Below are 17,924 nucleotides of genomic sequence, written 5' to 3' on the forward strand. Positions count from 1 at the left end.
CCATTATATTGACAACAATGTGTGACGAACAGTGTAACACTCCATGATCCCCAATAGTTTCTACATTATAATTTGTTCTTCATTTCTATACAACGGTCATCAAAATCAAGGGAAGTGTGAACCATTATAACTGTGAACATTATTATCAAGATGTCTATAAACGGCATCATTATCTATTGCAAGCAGTTCATCAACATTACCAACACATTATTGAAAAAAAATTATTAAAAAACATTGTAAGTACAAACTTATTAAAAAACATTGTAAGTACAAACTTATTAAAAAACATTGTAAGTACAAACTTATTAAAAAACATTGTAAGTACAAACTTATTAAAAGACAACCAAACAAACAGAAATTGTAATTATTTTATCCATACAATAAAACAAAATGAACACATAATGTGATTTTAAATACATGACATTGAAGAAGAAGAACAAAAGATTATAATAGAAAATATTAATGTTGCGAAGGAAACTCCCTATGTGAGACACTAAAGTGTATGTTTTACTACTGGTTCCAAGTTTATTGAGGGCCAATCTGCCTAATAATCAGGCAGTGGTGAAAGGATAAGGAAAAAGCCGCTCAACTTTACATTAATTTAAGTTCAAAATGTATACTGGTGCACGAATATAACATTCGTTTCCTTTTCCTGGTCTGGTAGTTCATGATATAATATGGTGGAAATGCACTAGAAATTAACAATTAAGGGGAGATAACTCCGTCATTTGCTATCATTCTAACCAAAAGTTATCTTGATATTTCTCGAATTACTAGACACGCAGACACAAAAGACCTACCATTTCTTACTCAGGATAAGGGTACTTTTAGAATAGGATGCTAGGTCGGCGAATTTTTTCGGCCATGTTTTGAAATTCTTCTAAATTGCCTGATTCTTACAAAGACTGGCATTTAATGATTAGTATAACCAAATGTATAAATAATATTTAGATAACACGTTTCCATTACTTTATCACGTGAAATCAGTAATTGTTTATACGCCAGTAGCAATAAATATATACATATAAATATTTATTTTGTTTAACTTTAACCACTTATAGGTTTAATTATCAATGTTTAAATCAGATACTTTTAAACAGGACATTAAGCCAAAAACAGTCAATACGTGAGGATGTTTTATTTTGGAAAAGGTCTGCTTTTCATTTTAGTGATTTCTACATCGATGGGTTATGAAAGTAAGTGAGAATGTTTATATCTTGATATTCTTTTCAAAATTTTCATTTTGTTTTATTTAGTTGTTTGTTTGCCGTTTCCGAAATTATTGTGTTAATAGTGTCTCCTAGTTTCCTGATCTGGTGCTCATTCTGATCATTTATGCCTTTTTTTTAGCTCAGTCATTTTTGTTATTAGAATTTCATATATTTTGACCTCGAAAGAGACCAAACTTACATTTAGAAAGATTCTTCCTCGTAATCAATAACAAAAACTTTATGTGCTACTTATAAATGAGGTCGCAATTTTTGACAATAATACCATTAACACATTTCTGTCATTTGGGCAGACCTACCTAATTAAACTTTTCATAGATACCAGGATTAAAATTTTGTACGCCAGAAGTGCGTTTCGTTTACATAATACTCATCAGTGACACTCGAATCACAAAATTTAGAAAGGCCAAAAAAATGCAAAGTTGAAGAGCATTGAGGACACAAAATTCCGAAAGGTTTTGCCGAACACAACTAAGGTAATCTGTAAAATTATTGTTCCAAACGATAAACACAAGCGGATTTTTGTGAAAAAAATATTTGAAATATCCTCTTTACAATATTATACTTTAAATTTGTGTAACACTTCTTTGGAAATGATCCATTTAAATAGATTGTATTTAAAAAAATACGGCATTTTTGATACATACAAAAATATTTTAATCTAAAGGCGCATTAGCTGTAAAAATTCATGATCACCGATTTAACTTAAATTCTTATATTTTATTCATAACATACTAAACGAAAATCCAAATTACAAAAAGTTCAAAAGAAACAATTAAAAATGCATGGACTCGTTATAATGTATCAGTATTTCCAGTATTTCGTGTGCATTTTTAGACTATTTGCCATCTACTTAACCATCGAGATTACATACGAAGACTGCCGACAGTCATTCGACCCGATATAAGCATACATAGAAATAGAAATAGACGGAGAAGCACGTGGAGTTGTGTAATTTTTGATTTCATGCCATAGATTTTACAAATGTAAATCATCGCTTTACCTGTATATGAATGATTTATTGTGGGCAGAATCGGCCAAAGAAATATTTTTTTTTATATTGGCTCCCTTGTTTCACTTTTCAATGTTGACATTATTTTCTTTACAATAAATGGACACGTTAAGGGCATGCGTTACCCATCTTTACCTATTGGTAAAGCCAGGGTTACATAAATACGGATTTTTTTTTTATCTTATTCTGCCCAAATTGACTGCTAATAGCGAAACCGCTTTTATAATTGTTTGAAACAAAACAAAATCGTATTTGAATTTTTTGTCTAAATCGCAGCTTATGAACATGATTTTCATGGTATTATTGAAAATATTGTGCCCCTTCAAAAAAATTCATCAATGATTTTTTCATAAAAAATTGAACAAATAATAATGTCAAATAACAGGGGTCCATATACTCGTTTTCAAGCTAATATTTAAAATCAGTGGAAAAATACATCTTTTTCCATTATTTCTCATTTTGACTTCGCGAAATACATCATTTACCGTTAACGACGTTATTACCTCCATTGCAACTGTAGAAAAAAGAAGAAACGTACAAATGTCATATGATTTTTTTCTTGCGAAATATGGACATTTTGTATGATGGCTTGATAGGTTGATATATATTGGTATCCCTATCAATTAATCTATAATGTTTACCTTCTTCGATTAAAGAGGTATTGGAGTTATTATGGAATAAAATAACTAATTCATGGCCCCATTGCTTTCGATGTTAAATTCTGCGATTTCGAGAATTCTTAGCTATTTTATCTTAAGTTTAAATAAAGATTATGTTTACGACGTCTGGCATTTAATCCCTTGGATGTGTACTGATTGATACTTCAGTCTTGGAGAACATAATTTATTTATTAGTTGTAACTGGCTTTGAATTAGCTTTCAGTATCTTCGAGTACTCTTATATCGGTGCTTAGTGTTATTGTTTTTATGGCAGTTGTTTATTTTTATGCTTCGTACCGATGTATCGGGTTCAGCCTTTTGCAACTGATTTTTACAGTTTGCAAGTACTTATGTTATGCTGTTACACAACTGTTCTGGGTTAGGGAGGGTTGAGCGCTTACACACATGTTTAACCTATGTGTATTTCCCAAGTATGGTGCTTTTAATTCAGTGGATATCGTTGGTTCATGTATGTCATATTTGTTTGTCGAAAATTGTCGGAGCCTTTTTATAACATACTATAATGAGTGAGTTTTTTCGCATCGTTGAAGGCCGTACAATTACTTAACTGTTAAAAAGCTTAAGCTTTAATCTGATACCAAAACTACCCAAATATGCTTACCTTTTTACAAAGTTACAACTATGCATACGAACTATTTTGTTTGAGTATGTAAAACTTTTTTGTTATGTTCTTTCCGACCGAGCCCGAATAAGTGGTTCTATAAACCAATATTTTGTTTATATTTACCAAAATGTAGTTGATGTATAGCTTTTACACAATTATAAAAACATTACAAGGCGTTTCATACGATTCCTTATAACTTTGGCGAGGCACGTGCAGTCATGGATGATGCATTTTATACCTTTATAAAATTTCCCCCGGTATCAATGCAACATTTATGACTTCACGTGCTCTTCATGACAACGTTAAAACAGAGACACCGAAACATCGTAACGGTCAACCAGTCCGTGATATCGACCGTGAAACATACACTACAAAATTCAAAAAGTCTGAAAAGACCAGTTTTTGTCTGAATTTGCATGAATTTTTACTCGACATTCTTAATTTGTCTGAATAATTTAAAAAAATTCTTGACATAGTATGAATTTGTCTAATAAGGTTCTTGATTTTTCTTGACAAGTGTCTTGACAGTATGAACATTGTCTTAAAATTTCTCGACACTTCCTGTATCATCTGATAAGAGTCTGGATTAGTCTCGACCAATTCTTGACTGTCTTAAATTTGTCTCGATCTGTCTTGACATATTCTTGACCTTCTTAATAATGTCTGAATATGTCTCGACATATTCTTGACATTCTAAATAATGTCTGAATATGTCTCGACACATTCTTGACGTCTTAAATATGTCTTGACACTATATCAACAGTATAAATTTCGCCTGAAATGTGAACAGACTTATTCTGCACTGTTTATGACATTCTATTGCTGTTATATACTCCTTTTTATTATGGCTAAACTAAACTTTGAAGAATCAAGGATTAATTTGGTATAGTAAGATACCCTTTTGGTGCAACTAAGTTGGAATACCCTGAATAATCCCCCATGTAGTTTAATTTTGATTTATTTTTATTAAACAATTAAGTAATTGTTTTCACTTGGAATATAAGTCGAAGGCATTGACAAACTGCCAGTCAAATTTGCTTTACTAAAATAGGTGTCTTGTATCTCTTTTGGACCCCACAATTCATCTTTTGGGTTTGTTTGGCTAAAAAAAGAGGGGGGGGGGGGGGTGGGGGGATTGGCTTTCGTTTAGGTCAAAGAATTTGTTCCCATCTTGATTCAAAAACCTTATTCATTTTTTAGAACAACCCAAAAACATTTTTTATTCAAATTTGAGCGTTGAATTTTATAATTTTTATCAAAAATAAATATTTGTGATAACTCCTTCCTGAAAAGAAAAAAATGTTTGGATCTATATTATGCATGTCTTTTAATCTTTGGGAATTATTCAATTTGTTTTTATGTTAAAATAATTAACTTCATAATTTTGATGAAGAACATCAATTTCAATTCAATTTTTTTTTTATCAAGATGATGATTTTCATTTTCATCTATCAACAAACTTTTTAAATTGTAGTGGCATGGTCGGTCAACTGATAAGTTGTATGGCTGATTACAGGTAAAGCAATAACTTCTATTTGACAGTTGCATGTACTCTGGGGTGTGGTATACCTTAATTTTATGGGGAACATCCTGTCCATGTGTAATACTTAATATATTCCAACAGATGACATTACACAAATTTTTCTTCTGTTAAATGAATGATTAGTATATCATCATAATTTGCTATTTATAAACCACATTTTGGTATAATAATTATTTACCATATCAACATTGAATATTATGAATGTAGAATGAAATATGTCTACACTATGATTGGTTTGAATTATTTAATTTATAAGATTTAGGAATCAAAATTTGTAATTATTTAAAAACCCACATTGAAATTGTTTTATATCAACACACCCACATTTGAATTATTTTATACTTTAGACTTCATAGCCATATTTGCATTTGTAAAAATATTTATATACCCAAATTTTCAATTTTTTTACATGCCCAACTTTTATTTTTGTTGTAAAGAAGTGTAACTTGAAACAACAGTATATCATATAAAGAGAAATAAAGATTAAAGTTATATCATGAATATTGGTCATGATTTGTAAAACTCAGAACTGTCAAGTAAATTTAAGACACGATTCAAAATGTTCAGAATATGTCAAGCCATACTGAGAAAAAATAAGAATGTCGAGAATATGTCGAGAAATTTCAAGACAGTATTCAAATGTCAAGAATTTGTCAAGAAATTTTAAGACCATATTCAGAATGTCGAGAATATGTCGAGTAAATTTCATACAAATTTAATATAAATGAGAATTTGTCAAGAAAAATTAAGACACAAGCCATACTTTTGGAGAATGTCGAGTAAAAGTTCATGCAAATTAAGTCAAAAACTGGTCTTTTCAGACTTTTAGACTTTTGTAGTGATAGTAGATTTAAGTCGTTCTTCCTCATAACACTAGAGGAGCAATTTTTGTGCAAGTAGTTCACCCCTGTTAATGAAGTTCGTATTGTAACGGGCGTATGCTTTGTGATGATTCTTGTGTTAGTTACTCGTACCCACGTCATATTTTCCCCTAGTTAGATATTCGATAAACAGGTATAGATCAGTATAAGTTTAAATATTTATTAACTCCATTATACCTTTGGTTGTTGCATATGACAATATATTTCCTTACGTTGTAAACGTTAATTATTACCAAAGTTAAAGATAGATGTATAAAAGTTCAGTTGACAGATTTCAAGGATGTCTGTAGTTACTAACGTCAGTATCCGGGCTACCTGGGTCCCCCACGCTGGCTATTTTTTATATTCAGGCGGACCCGATTGGGCTCGGGACACCGCAAGTGTCCCGACAATAGTACATTGTTGTAAGTGGTGTCTGAACGTCTAGCACCACTCGTATAATTTCAACATGTAATAACATAACGGTTGTAAAAAGTAAAACAACAAAAATACCGAACTCCAAGGAAAATTGAAAACGGAAAGTCCCTTAACAAGTGGCAAAATCAAAAGCTTAAACATATCAAACGAAAAGAAAACAACTGTCATATTCCTTACTTGGTATAGGCATTTCCTTATGTAGAAAATGGTGGTTTAAACCTGGTTTTATAGCTAGCTAAACCTCTCACTTGTATGACAGTCGCATAAAATTCCATTATATTGACAACAATATGTGAACAAAACAAACAGACATAATTGGTAAAAATGTCAAAAATAGGGGTACAGCAGTCAACATTGTGTTAAAACCTCAATCATCATAAAAACAAACAAATATGTCAATAAAGAAAAACAAAATGGCATATAGACAAAGCACATACGCAAAATGAAACACAAGAATACAAAAAATAACCACAGCACAACAACACAATGGCGGGATGTACAAGTACAAGTTCAAAATGTATACTGGTGCACGAATATAACATTCGTTTCCTTTTCCTGGTCTGGTAATTCATGATATAATATGGTGGAAATGCACTAGAAATTAACAATTAAGGGGAGATAACTCCGTCATTTGCTATCATTCTAACCAAAAGTTGACTTGATATTTCTCGAATTACTAGACACGCAGACACAAAAGACCTACCATTTCTTACTCAGGATAAGGGTACTTTTAGAATAGGATGCTAGGTCGGCGAATTTTTTCGGCCATGTTTTGAAATTCTTCTAAATTGCCTGATTCTTACAAAGACTGGCATTTAATGATTAGTATAACCAAATGTATAAATAATATTTAGATAACACGTTTCCATTACTTTATCACGTGAAATCAGTAATTATTTATACGCCAGTAGCAATAAATATATACATATAAATATTTATTTTGTTTAACTTTAACCACTTATAGGTTTAATTATCAATGTTTAAATCAGATACTTTTAAACAGGACATTAAGCCAAAAACAGTCAATACGTGAGGATGTTTTATTTTGGAAAAGGTCTGCTTTTCATATTAGTGATTTCTACATCGATGGGTTATGAAAGTAAGTGAGAATGTTTATATCTTGATATTCTTTTCAAAATTTTCATTTTGTTTTATTTAGTTGTTTGTTTGCCGTTTCCGAAATTATTGTGTTAATAGTGTCTCCTAGTTTCCTGATCTGGTGCTCATTCTGATCATTTATGCCTTTTTTTTTAGCTCAGTCATTTTTGTTATTAGAATTTCATATATTTTGACCTCGAAAGAGACCAAACTTACATTTAGATAGATTCTTCCTCGTAATCAATAACAAAAACTTTATGTGCTACTTATAAATGAGGTCGCAATTTTTGACAATAATACCATTAACACATTTCTGTCATTTGGGCAGACCTACCTAATTAAACTTTTCATAGATACCAGGATTAAAATTTTGTACGCCAGAAGTGCGTTTCGTTTACATAATACTCATCAGTGACACTCGAATCACAAAATTTAGAAAGGCCAAAAAAATGCAAAGTTGAAGAGCATTGAGGACACAAAATTCCGAAAGGTTTTGCCGAACACAACTAAGGTAATCTGTAAAATTATTGTTCCAAACGATAAACACAAGCGGATTTTTGTGAAAAAAATATTTGAAATATCCTCTTTACAATATTATACTTTAAATTTGTGTAACACTTCTTTGGAAATGATCCATTTAAATAGATTGTATTTAAAAAAATACGGCATTTTTGATACATACAAAAATATTTTAATCTAAAGGCGCATTAGCTGTAAAAATTCATGATCACCGATTTAACTTAAATTCTTATATTTTATTCATAACATACTAAACGAAAATCCAAATTACAAAAAGTTCAAAAGAAACAATTAAAAATGCATGGACTCGTTATAATGTATCAGTATTTCCAGTATTTCGTGTGCATTTTTAGACTATTTGCCATCTACTTAACCATCGAGATTACATACGAAGACTGCCGACAGTCATTCGACCCGATATAAGCATACATAGAAATAGAAATAGACGGAGAAGCACGTGGAGTTGTGTAATTTTTGATTTCATGCCATAGATTTTACAAATGTAAATCATCGCTTTACCTGTATATGAATGTTTTTTTGTGGGCCGAATCGGCCAAAAAAATGGTTTTTTTTTTATATTGGCTCCCTTGTTTCACTTTTCAATGTTGACATTATTTTCTTTACAATAAATGGACACGTTTAGGGCATGCGTTACCCATCTTTACCTATTGGTAAAGCCAGGGTTACATAAATACGGATTCAAACGAGTTTTTGTTTATCTTATTCTGCCCAAATTGACTGCTAAAAGCGAAACCGCTTATATAATTGTTTGAAACAAAACAAAATTGTATTTGAATTTTTTGTCTAAATCGCAGCTTATGAACATGATTTTCATGGTATTATTGAAAATATTGTGCCCCTTCAAAAAAATTCATCAATGATTTTTTCATAAAAAATTGAACAAATAATAATGTCAAATAACAGGGGTCCATATACTCGTTTTCAAGCTCATATTTAAAATCAGTGGAAAAATACATCTTTTTCCATTATTTCTCATTTTGACTTCGCGAAATACATCATTTACCGTTAACGACGTTATTACCTCCATTGCAACTGTAGAAAAAAGAAGAAACGTACAAATGTCATATGATTTTTTTCTTGCGAAATATGGACATTTTGTATGATGGCTTGATAGGTTGATATATATTGGTATCCCTATCAATTAATCTATAATGTTTACCTTCTTCGATTAAAGAGGTATTGGAGTTATTATGGAATAAAATAACTAATTCATGGCCCCATTGCTTTCGATGTTAAATTCTGCGATTTCAAGAATTCTTAGCTATTTTATCTTAAGTTTAAATAAAGATTATGTTTACGACGTCTGGCATTTAATCCCTTGGATGTGTACTGATTGATACTTCAGTCTTGGAGAACATAATTTATTTATTAGTTGTAACTGGCTTTGAATTAGCTTTCAGTATCTTCGAGTACTCTTATATCGGTGCTTAGTGTTATTGTTTTTATGGCAGTTGTTTATTTTTATGCTTCGTACCGATGTATCGGGTTCAGCCTTTTGCAACTGATTTTTACAGTTTGTAAGTACTTATGTTACGCTGTTACACAACTGTTCTGGGTTAGGGAGGGTTGAGCGCTTACACACATGTTTAACCTATGTGTATTTCCCAAGTAAAGTGCTTTTAATTCAGTGGTTATCGTTGGTTCATGTATGTCATATTTGTTTGTCGAAAATTGTCGGAGCCTTTTTATAACATACTATAATGAGTGAGTTTTTTCGCATCGTTGAAGGCCGTACGATTACTAAACTGTTAAAAAGCTTAAGCTTTAATCTGATACCAAAACTACCCAAATATGCTTACCTTTTTACAAAGTTACAACTATGCATACGAACTATTTTGTTTGAGTATGTAAAACTTTTTTGTTATGTTCTTTCCGACCGAGCCCGAATAAGTGGTTCTATAAACCAATATTTTGTTTATATTTACCAAAATGTAGTTGATGTATAGCTTTTACACAATTATAAAAACATTACAAAGACGTTTCATACGATTCCTTATAACTTTGGCGAGGCACGTGCAGTCATGGATGATGCATTTTATACCTTTATAAAATTTCCCCCGGTATCAATGCTACATTTATGACTTCACGTGCTCTTCATGACAACGTTAAAACAGAGACACCGAAACATCGTAACGGTCAACCAGTCCGTGATATCGACCGTGAAACATACACTACAAAAGTCAAAAAGTCTGAAAAGACCAGTTTTTGTCTGAATTTGCATGAATTTTTACTCGACATTCTTAATTTGTCTGAATAATTTAAAAAAATTCTTGACATAGGTTGAATTTGTCTAATAAGGTTCTTGATTTTTCTTGACAAGTGTCTTGACAGTATGAACATTGTCTTAAAATTTCTCGACACTTCCTGTATCATCTGATAAGAGTCTGGATTAGTCTCGACCAATTCTTGACTGTCTTAAATTTGTCTCGATCTGTCTTGACATATTCTTGACATTCTTAATAATGTCTGAATATGTCTCGACATATTCTTGACATTCTAAATAATGTCTGAATATGTCTCGACACATTCTTGACGTCTTAAATATGTCTTGACACTATATCAACAGTATAAATTTCGCCTGAAATGTGAACAGACTTATTCTGCACTGTTTATGACATTCTATTGCTGTTATATACTCCTTTTTATTATGGCTAAACTAAACTTTGAAGAATCAAGGATTAATTTGGTATAGTAAGATACCCTTTTGGTGCAACTAAGTTGGAATACCCTGAATAATCCCCCATGTAGTTTAATTTTGATTTATTTTTATTAAACAATTAAGTAATTATTTTCACTTGGAATATAAGTCGAAGGTATTGACAAACAGCATTTAGATTTTTGCCGTTCGCAAAACTGCCAGTCAAATTTGCTTTACTAAAATAGGTGTCTTGTATCTCTTTTGGACCCCACAATTCATCTTTTGGGTTTGTGTGGCTAAAAAAAGAGGGGGGGGGGGGGGGGGGGGGGGGCTTTCGTTTAGGTCAAAGAATTTGTTCCCATCTTGATTCAAAAACTTTATTCATTTTTTAGAACAACCCAAAAACATATTTTATTCAAATTTGAGTGTTGAATTTTATATTTTTTATCAAAAATAAATATTTGTGATAACTCCTTCCTGAAAAGAAAAAAATGTTTAGATCTATATTATGCATGTCTGTTTGAGAGCCATTTCATTAGACCGATGATTTCTATAGAAATCATTGATGGGACCCATTATAAATACATTTTTTTTATTATTCCTGGAGTAGATAATAATTTTCTTTTAATCTTTGGGAATTATTCAATTTGTTTTTATGTTAAAATAATTAACTTCATAATTTTGATGAAGAACATCAATTTCAATTCAATTTTTTTTTTTTATCAAAATGATGATTTTCATTTTCATCTATCAACAAACTTTTTAAATTGTAGTGGCATGGTCGGTCAACTGATAAGTTGTATGGCTGATTACAGGTAAAGCAATAACTTCTATTTGACAGTTGCATGTACTCTGGGGTGTGGAATACCTTAATTTTATGGGGAACATCCTGTCCATGTGTAATACTTAATATATTCCAACAGATGACATTACACAAATTTTTCTTCTGTTAAATGAATGATTAGTATATCATCATAATTTGCTATTTATAAACCACATTTTGGTATAATAATTATTTACCATATCAACATTGAATATTATGAATGTAGAATGAAATATGTCTACACTATGATTGGTTTGAATCATTTAATTTATAAGATTTAGGAATCAAAATTTGTAATTATTTAAAAACCCACATTGAAAAAGACAAATAAAAGAACACTATAACACGTAATTGTGAAATCAACGTCAGTACCTAGAATCTATAAATCAAGACCATCATGTATTATTTGTGAAGTTGATACGGAATAGTTATCAACAAGGTCTTGGTATCTTCCGATGAATTTTTTTAGAAAAAGGACGAGACGTTCTTTGGTATAACCCTGGTTCATCAACTTTCTGCTCAGACACTGGTGACGTTTTACAAAGTCTGAGTAGCAGCTGCAAGCTCTTGAATACCGAATGAGTTGGGATATGTATATACCGTATGCAGATGAAGTTGGTATATTGCTACTAAATTGGTATAACTGAGATATGTTACTGCTGAGAGAAGGGAAGTTGACAATTGAACAGTTGTAACCATCACATTTAACATAGACTTTAGTTTGCGGTTGTCCATCTGTGTCAATATCGAGGAAAATATCAAGAACTGAAGAAGTTCACAGGGATCTAAAATAAATATATATAAACAAAATGTTTAAATTTCAATGAAATTGTTTGTTTTTTTCAGGAAGAAAGGAATATGGATTATTGCGAGTCCTGAAAAACCTTAATACAATAGAGAGTTCTGATTTGAATCTTCTCGAAACTAGAATTTCGAAAGCTGCTAAATGTGCAAAGAAAAATAAAGTGTACAATGCAACTACAGGAAAATGCAAAAGTACGTTACTTCTTCTGTGTCAGGATTGTTCTCTTGAAAATGCATACAGCTGTATATAGATATGCAATTTTATTTTACTTTTCTTAGTACACTATGAAAAGAGTTCACTATATAGACCACTACTTTAAAAGAATGAATTCATGAATCGTGTTTAATCTAAAATATCGAACACCAACTTAACATATCCTCGCAATTGTAAAGATTTTGCTTATTTTATGTTTTTATTTTTTTAATTTCAATTACATAGCGGATAGATTCAACTTTATTTGATTTAACAAATATAGGTTGGTTTAAGGGCCTACATGATGTTGCACATACATTGTACAATTTAGCTGCTTTATTTTTTTATAGAATGTGGGAATGACGAAATCTACGACTCCGATACTGAAAGTTGTAGAGTAAATGGTAAGTTGTAATTGTTATTAAATAGACTAACATTTTCATTTCTTAAACTTTACTTTTCACTAAAACGATGGCATCTTTTTTATTGAATATTTTCGATAAATATTGATCGCATATTGTTTTACCTGAACTTGAAATTATGAATACAGATCCAATTAAGTCTGCATCAAATTTGTGGGAATAAGGATCGGCTCAGAACTGAACCTGAAGACAAAAGGATGATTTTTAATTTTCCTATTGTAAATTTTTAATTTCTCTTTAGGAACAGCCAGCAGCGCCTGCATATGGCGTTGAAACAATATCCCAGGGCTTGCTTTTCCTATCATTATTTCCGGAGATGGTTGCTAATTACAACGAAAATTTCGTACAAAGGGTTAATATAATAAAGCTTAAGTTTTACATGCGCCATACTAATTTGGTTGATCGTTGTGAAAAGTTAGTGTCACAAATGACTACCGTTTGTATATTCGTACTTTTTCATTCGATCAAGGTTTTGTCAGCTTTTGTTCGACTTATGTTTTTGGTTTCCATCATGATATCTCCTCACTCTTCTTTTTTAAAGACTGAAATAAGGAGTTGTTGTGTTTTTGCCAAATGAGACAACTATCCACCATATACTAATGGATCAAAATGTGTACAGACTGATAAAAGCAACTACTAAACATTACAGGAAAAAAGTATTTAAAGAATAGGAAAAATACACAACATATTTCGTTAAAGTCTTAATCCTTTTAAAACATAATACACAATGCACTAAGATAACAATGAATAGTACAAAAAGAGCTACTATTGATAGAGTACCAAGAAACTGATATGATATTTTGTAGTATTATATCATAGAATCTTGTTGAAGTGTAATTCATGGCCTATGATGTACATATATATTATTAAATGCGTAAAGTATATGTTTATATGAAAAATATCTTTGCAGGTATTGGAGCTTTTGGTGGAGCAGGAATTGGAAGAAAATAAAGAATCAATATTCATCATCATATTTACGCTTCTAGTGTTAACAAACATTAACAAGCAAATAAGAAAACAAAAATAGTAATTCAATTTCAACATTTTGATTAACATGAAAGTTGTTAGAGATAAGATTTTTCTTGTATAAGTTGTTTATATTTTCGAATGAATTTACATTTAAAACTTCGAAAAGAACTTTAACGGATTTGTTGGCTTTGTTTTTTTCTCTCTCTCATATCAAGTACACCTTAAAAATTTGTTTTTGAGGCATTATACTTTTCATTCTGCATATGTATTATCCTTTAATCAGCAATTTTGCTATTCAAATACCAGTGTACAAATAAACTTTTGAAATATTCGTATAACATACTTATTAATATCGTCTACTGGTATTCTGCTACTTAAGTAATACGTAATACATGTCATAGTAGTCTTAGATATTTAGATATGGAAATAGGCATATGGACTGTAATTTAACCGTTTGTGTCCTATTCCCGATTGTGAAATTTTGACTGAGTGTGGATTCGCATGACGGGATATACAGGCATAGCAGGACGCTTTATCAGGTTTTCATGCGATTCCTTCCGTTTGTGTTTCTTACCTTGGTTTGTCTTCTTAATCGATTTATAAGATTTGAACATCGGTAAACTACTGTTGCCTTAATACTTAAATTGCTGTTTACATTACTGTTAAATTTGGTATCCACGTCCTAGGTAAACAAATTTGTGTTGATTTCTATTTAAAAAAAGAAAAAAAAAGAAAAACAATATTAATGACCAATGTTTCAAAATATCAGAAAACAGTTGTACTCACTATGAAATATGAAAAAAGCTCAGGTAGCCTCGTTTTGCAAAAATGGTACAAATAATGTCAGCATTTTCCGGAATTTGTTATTGTTTTATAGTATCGAATACACTGTTGTGTTTTTTTGCAGATGTTTGATAAATTTTTTACAGTGTTTATCTATTACACTCCATCGTTTCTACATTGACACACTTGACAACACAGTAATTCTTCTCCCTTAGGACGGTAACAAGTACCAGAAAAAAAAATATTACAGATCTCATAAAGAAATTTGTTCGATAAGTTTGACGCAGTTAAGCTAAAATATTTCAAAATGACAACTTTTCTCTCTTAAAACAATGTTCTTCTCCGCCACTAGCAAAAGTCTATTCTGATTGTCATGGAAGAGTACTCTTAAAAGTATTGTCTAAAACCATAACATTTGGTCCAAAGCAGCCTAGTTTAGTGAACATGTATATGTCTGTTGCACTTCTATGATCATGCAATTTGCCAAAACAATTATTTCGCCTTGGTAATGGTGATTCCCTACATAACATTATACCGTAGACTTGTATAATCCTTGTGTGTCTACGTATATGACAAATGCTTCTTGTGACAGGTAACAGTTCCATACACATGCATGGAACATAAGAAAATCCTGTATCAAATTAAAAATTAATCTAATCTTGAATACAGCATTTCGCAAATAGCTAATAACATAATCAAAAGCTTCTCTAATGTGGTATATTTGAAATTTTGCGAAAATTTGTCAAAAATGTTTGAAATACTACTGCCAATTAAATCGGGAGTTGCAGTCAGAAAGTTTCTACGTATTTCATCCACTCAAAATAGTTTTATTGAAATGAATAAGACTGACTACTACATTGTAAATAAAGGCAACAGTAGTATACCGCTGTTCAATAGTCATAAATCGATTAAGCGAAAACAACTCCGGGTCACAAATAAAACCGGGGGAAACACATCAACTATAAGAGGAAAACAACGGAACAACAGAAACACTGAACTGCAACAAAAACAAACATTTTTGGACATAAATCGACTTATATTGTTAGACTGCTGCTTCATTTTATAGCCCACCTAAATATATGTTTCTTAAGGATTCCATTAGTTTCCTTAAAAGATAACAATTGCATTGTTTCCTAAATGATGTTAAATTCCCGAAAAAACATAGGATCACCCAACGACTACGCGTGCTCTCCATGAAAGCATTAAAACAATTAGTTGGATAATATAAAAAAAGCAATATAAAGCTTGGTTTTCTGGTTTTAACACCGCCGCTTCATACAAAATATGTTCCGGTCAATGCTTGTATACCTCAACAAAACCTCAAAAAGCTTTCCATCCCTAAATTTATACAACAAGCTAGCCAAAATTATATTTTCTTCTTCAAGCTTTTTAACCTTTTAAATGAAATCACGGCACATATATTTCCGAAAAAAATGTGTATGAAAAAGTGTTTAAATAAAGATTACAACAAAAGATTAATCTACGCAAAAATAAATTTAATTTTATTTCGATGAATTATGTTCAGAATGACGAATGTGTTATTGGTGCATTTGCATCAACACAGACCTACGCAAATTCTATTAAAGGATTAAATACGGTTTCGTAGAGGTTATTGACTTGTATCTGGGCCGATAGACTAATTATAAATCAGAGTTCATGTCAGTAAAGGTTGAAACTTATATTTGTTGGTTTCAATTAATCATGTGTTAGCCATCAGATTCAGTAATTCTAATAATATATATTAATATATAAGCTTACATTCATAAATGAAAACATTGCAATGACTTCTTTTTTTATTAAAGAAGGTGATTTGAATAAAAGGTTTGGTCCGAGGTTTTCGTCAATCAAACCAAGAGATTAGATGTAACGCCATATTAATTTCGAATTAACCCATCATACGTACCATTCACTTAATTGAATTTGTGTCAATGCATGTTGTATAAAAAAGGCTGAAAATGTTAAAAAAATCAGTGCAAAGTTTAAGTTCTTGTATAGATAATTGAGAAAAAAAAAGAAGATAAGAAAAACTTCGCTTAGGAAGGTAGACATGGATATTCCACGATCAGTGTCGACATTATTTCTGGTGTTTATGTGCTTTGAGATCACACTAACCCGACACGTTGAAGGTATGTATTTAAATAAGAATCCATTACTTTCTTCTAATTTTTCATTAATGTTTCTTATTTGTTTGGTGTTTTATCTTAAATTTCTTCTGTCTACAAATTTTCATTTTCAAGTTTATAATTTCATTTTATTTTGTCAAATTTTAATAACAATTCCCTTTTGACAGTTATTCTAGTCTACTCAGTACTATAGTAACTATCCCTAAATGACTGCAAGGTTTTTTATTTTTTACGATATCAAGAATAATAAGTGCCACTGGTTATTTTGGAATACAATTTGGATTCCGAAATTTAATATATAAGTGTATGTAATTAGTTTTCATAAATTCATATATATTATTAATATTTATAATACAGTTTAAAATACAGTTTTTGAATACATGGTACTTTCATTTAAAAGAAATTTTTGTTCTGCATTCGGCGCAGTTTATTTTTGAGTTACAGTGTACTATTAAAAATAATGCATTATTAAACTTTCATTAGAATTTCATGTAATTACATTGGATGTGGTGTTGTAAATATACTCAAGAGATAAAAAATGTCACATAAAATGATAGAAAATAAAACTAACCATATCTTAATATATAAATAGCTACACCAGCAGTTAACATCTTTTTTATTTTCTTTCTTATTTCAAGGACCTTTTCAAATCACAAATATTTTTGTTTGACTGACAAATAAACCGTCAAGTTTCCAATTCGGATTTGCTGCGTTAATAAACTCAAGATCTGGTAAATCATTGTTACATAATGACAAATGACAACCATGATACTAGTGAGAACATTTACATATAATAAAACTTTTCTTTTTAAAACAGAATGACATATTTTCGGTTTTTCATTCCAAAACTTTTTGATAATAAAAAGATTCAAAGACCATTTAACCGGTCAAAAGTTTTGCTATGATATTTCCCAAACTGATCAATATTTATTTTTCAACAAACATGACGCCTTGGACTATTCGCGTTGCTTAGACTTTTCACATCGTCAGGTTAATTGCTGAAATGTAGGAAAACAGGGAATCAATCTATACGTTATAATTGTTTATATTTGTCATTGTCATCTAATTTAAGTCGGTTTAAAAATTAAGAAATAACACAGGGACAAAAATGCCTTTTCATACACCAGCTACCAATACTTTTTTTTGCCAGGTAATGATGTTTCTT

General features: G+C 30.7%; 1 protein-coding gene across 2 annotated transcripts; it reads left to right on the forward strand.

The window, feature by feature from the left end:
- Positions 1-1,104: 1,104 nt before the first annotated feature.
- LOC127730859 (uncharacterized) lies at positions 1,105-14,191 on the forward strand. Of its 2 annotated transcripts, none has more exons than XM_052239471.1 (4): positions 1,105-1,196; positions 12,312-12,461; positions 12,813-12,866; positions 13,795-14,191. In XM_052239471.1, the coding sequence occupies exons 1-4, from the start codon at positions 1,133-1,135 to the stop codon at positions 13,833-13,835; spliced, it is 309 nt and encodes a 102-aa protein (XP_052095431.1). In that variant the 5' UTR covers positions 1,105-1,132; the 3' UTR covers positions 13,836-14,191. The 2 variants fall into 2 exon arrangements, with proteins under 2 accessions (XP_052095431.1, XP_052095432.1); XM_052239472.1 differs by lacking the exon at positions 1,105-1,196 and adding an exon at positions 7,447-7,465.
- Positions 14,192-17,924: the final 3,733 nt, after the last annotated feature.

Source organism: Mytilus californianus, unplaced genomic scaffold, assembly GCF_021869535.1.
Source record: "Mytilus californianus isolate M0D057914Y unplaced genomic scaffold, xbMytCali1.0.p SCAF_2, whole genome shotgun sequence".
Taxonomy (NCBI): Eukaryota; Metazoa; Mollusca; class Bivalvia; order Mytilida; family Mytilidae; genus Mytilus; species Mytilus californianus.

Bases quoted from the DNA above. Each gene is read 5' to 3' on its own strand.
- LOC127730859 (XM_052239471.1), top strand. From the start codon at position 1,133: ATGTTTTATTTTGGAAAAGGTCTGCTTTTCATTTTAGTGATTTCTACA. The intron at 1,197-12,311 runs GTAAGTGAGAAT...TGTTTTTTTCAG, and splicing joins TACATCGATGGGTTATGAAA to GAAGAAAGGAATATGGATTA. The intron at 12,462-12,812 runs GTACGTTACTTC...ATTTTTTTATAG, and splicing joins AACTACAGGAAAATGCAAAA to AATGTGGGAATGACGAAATC.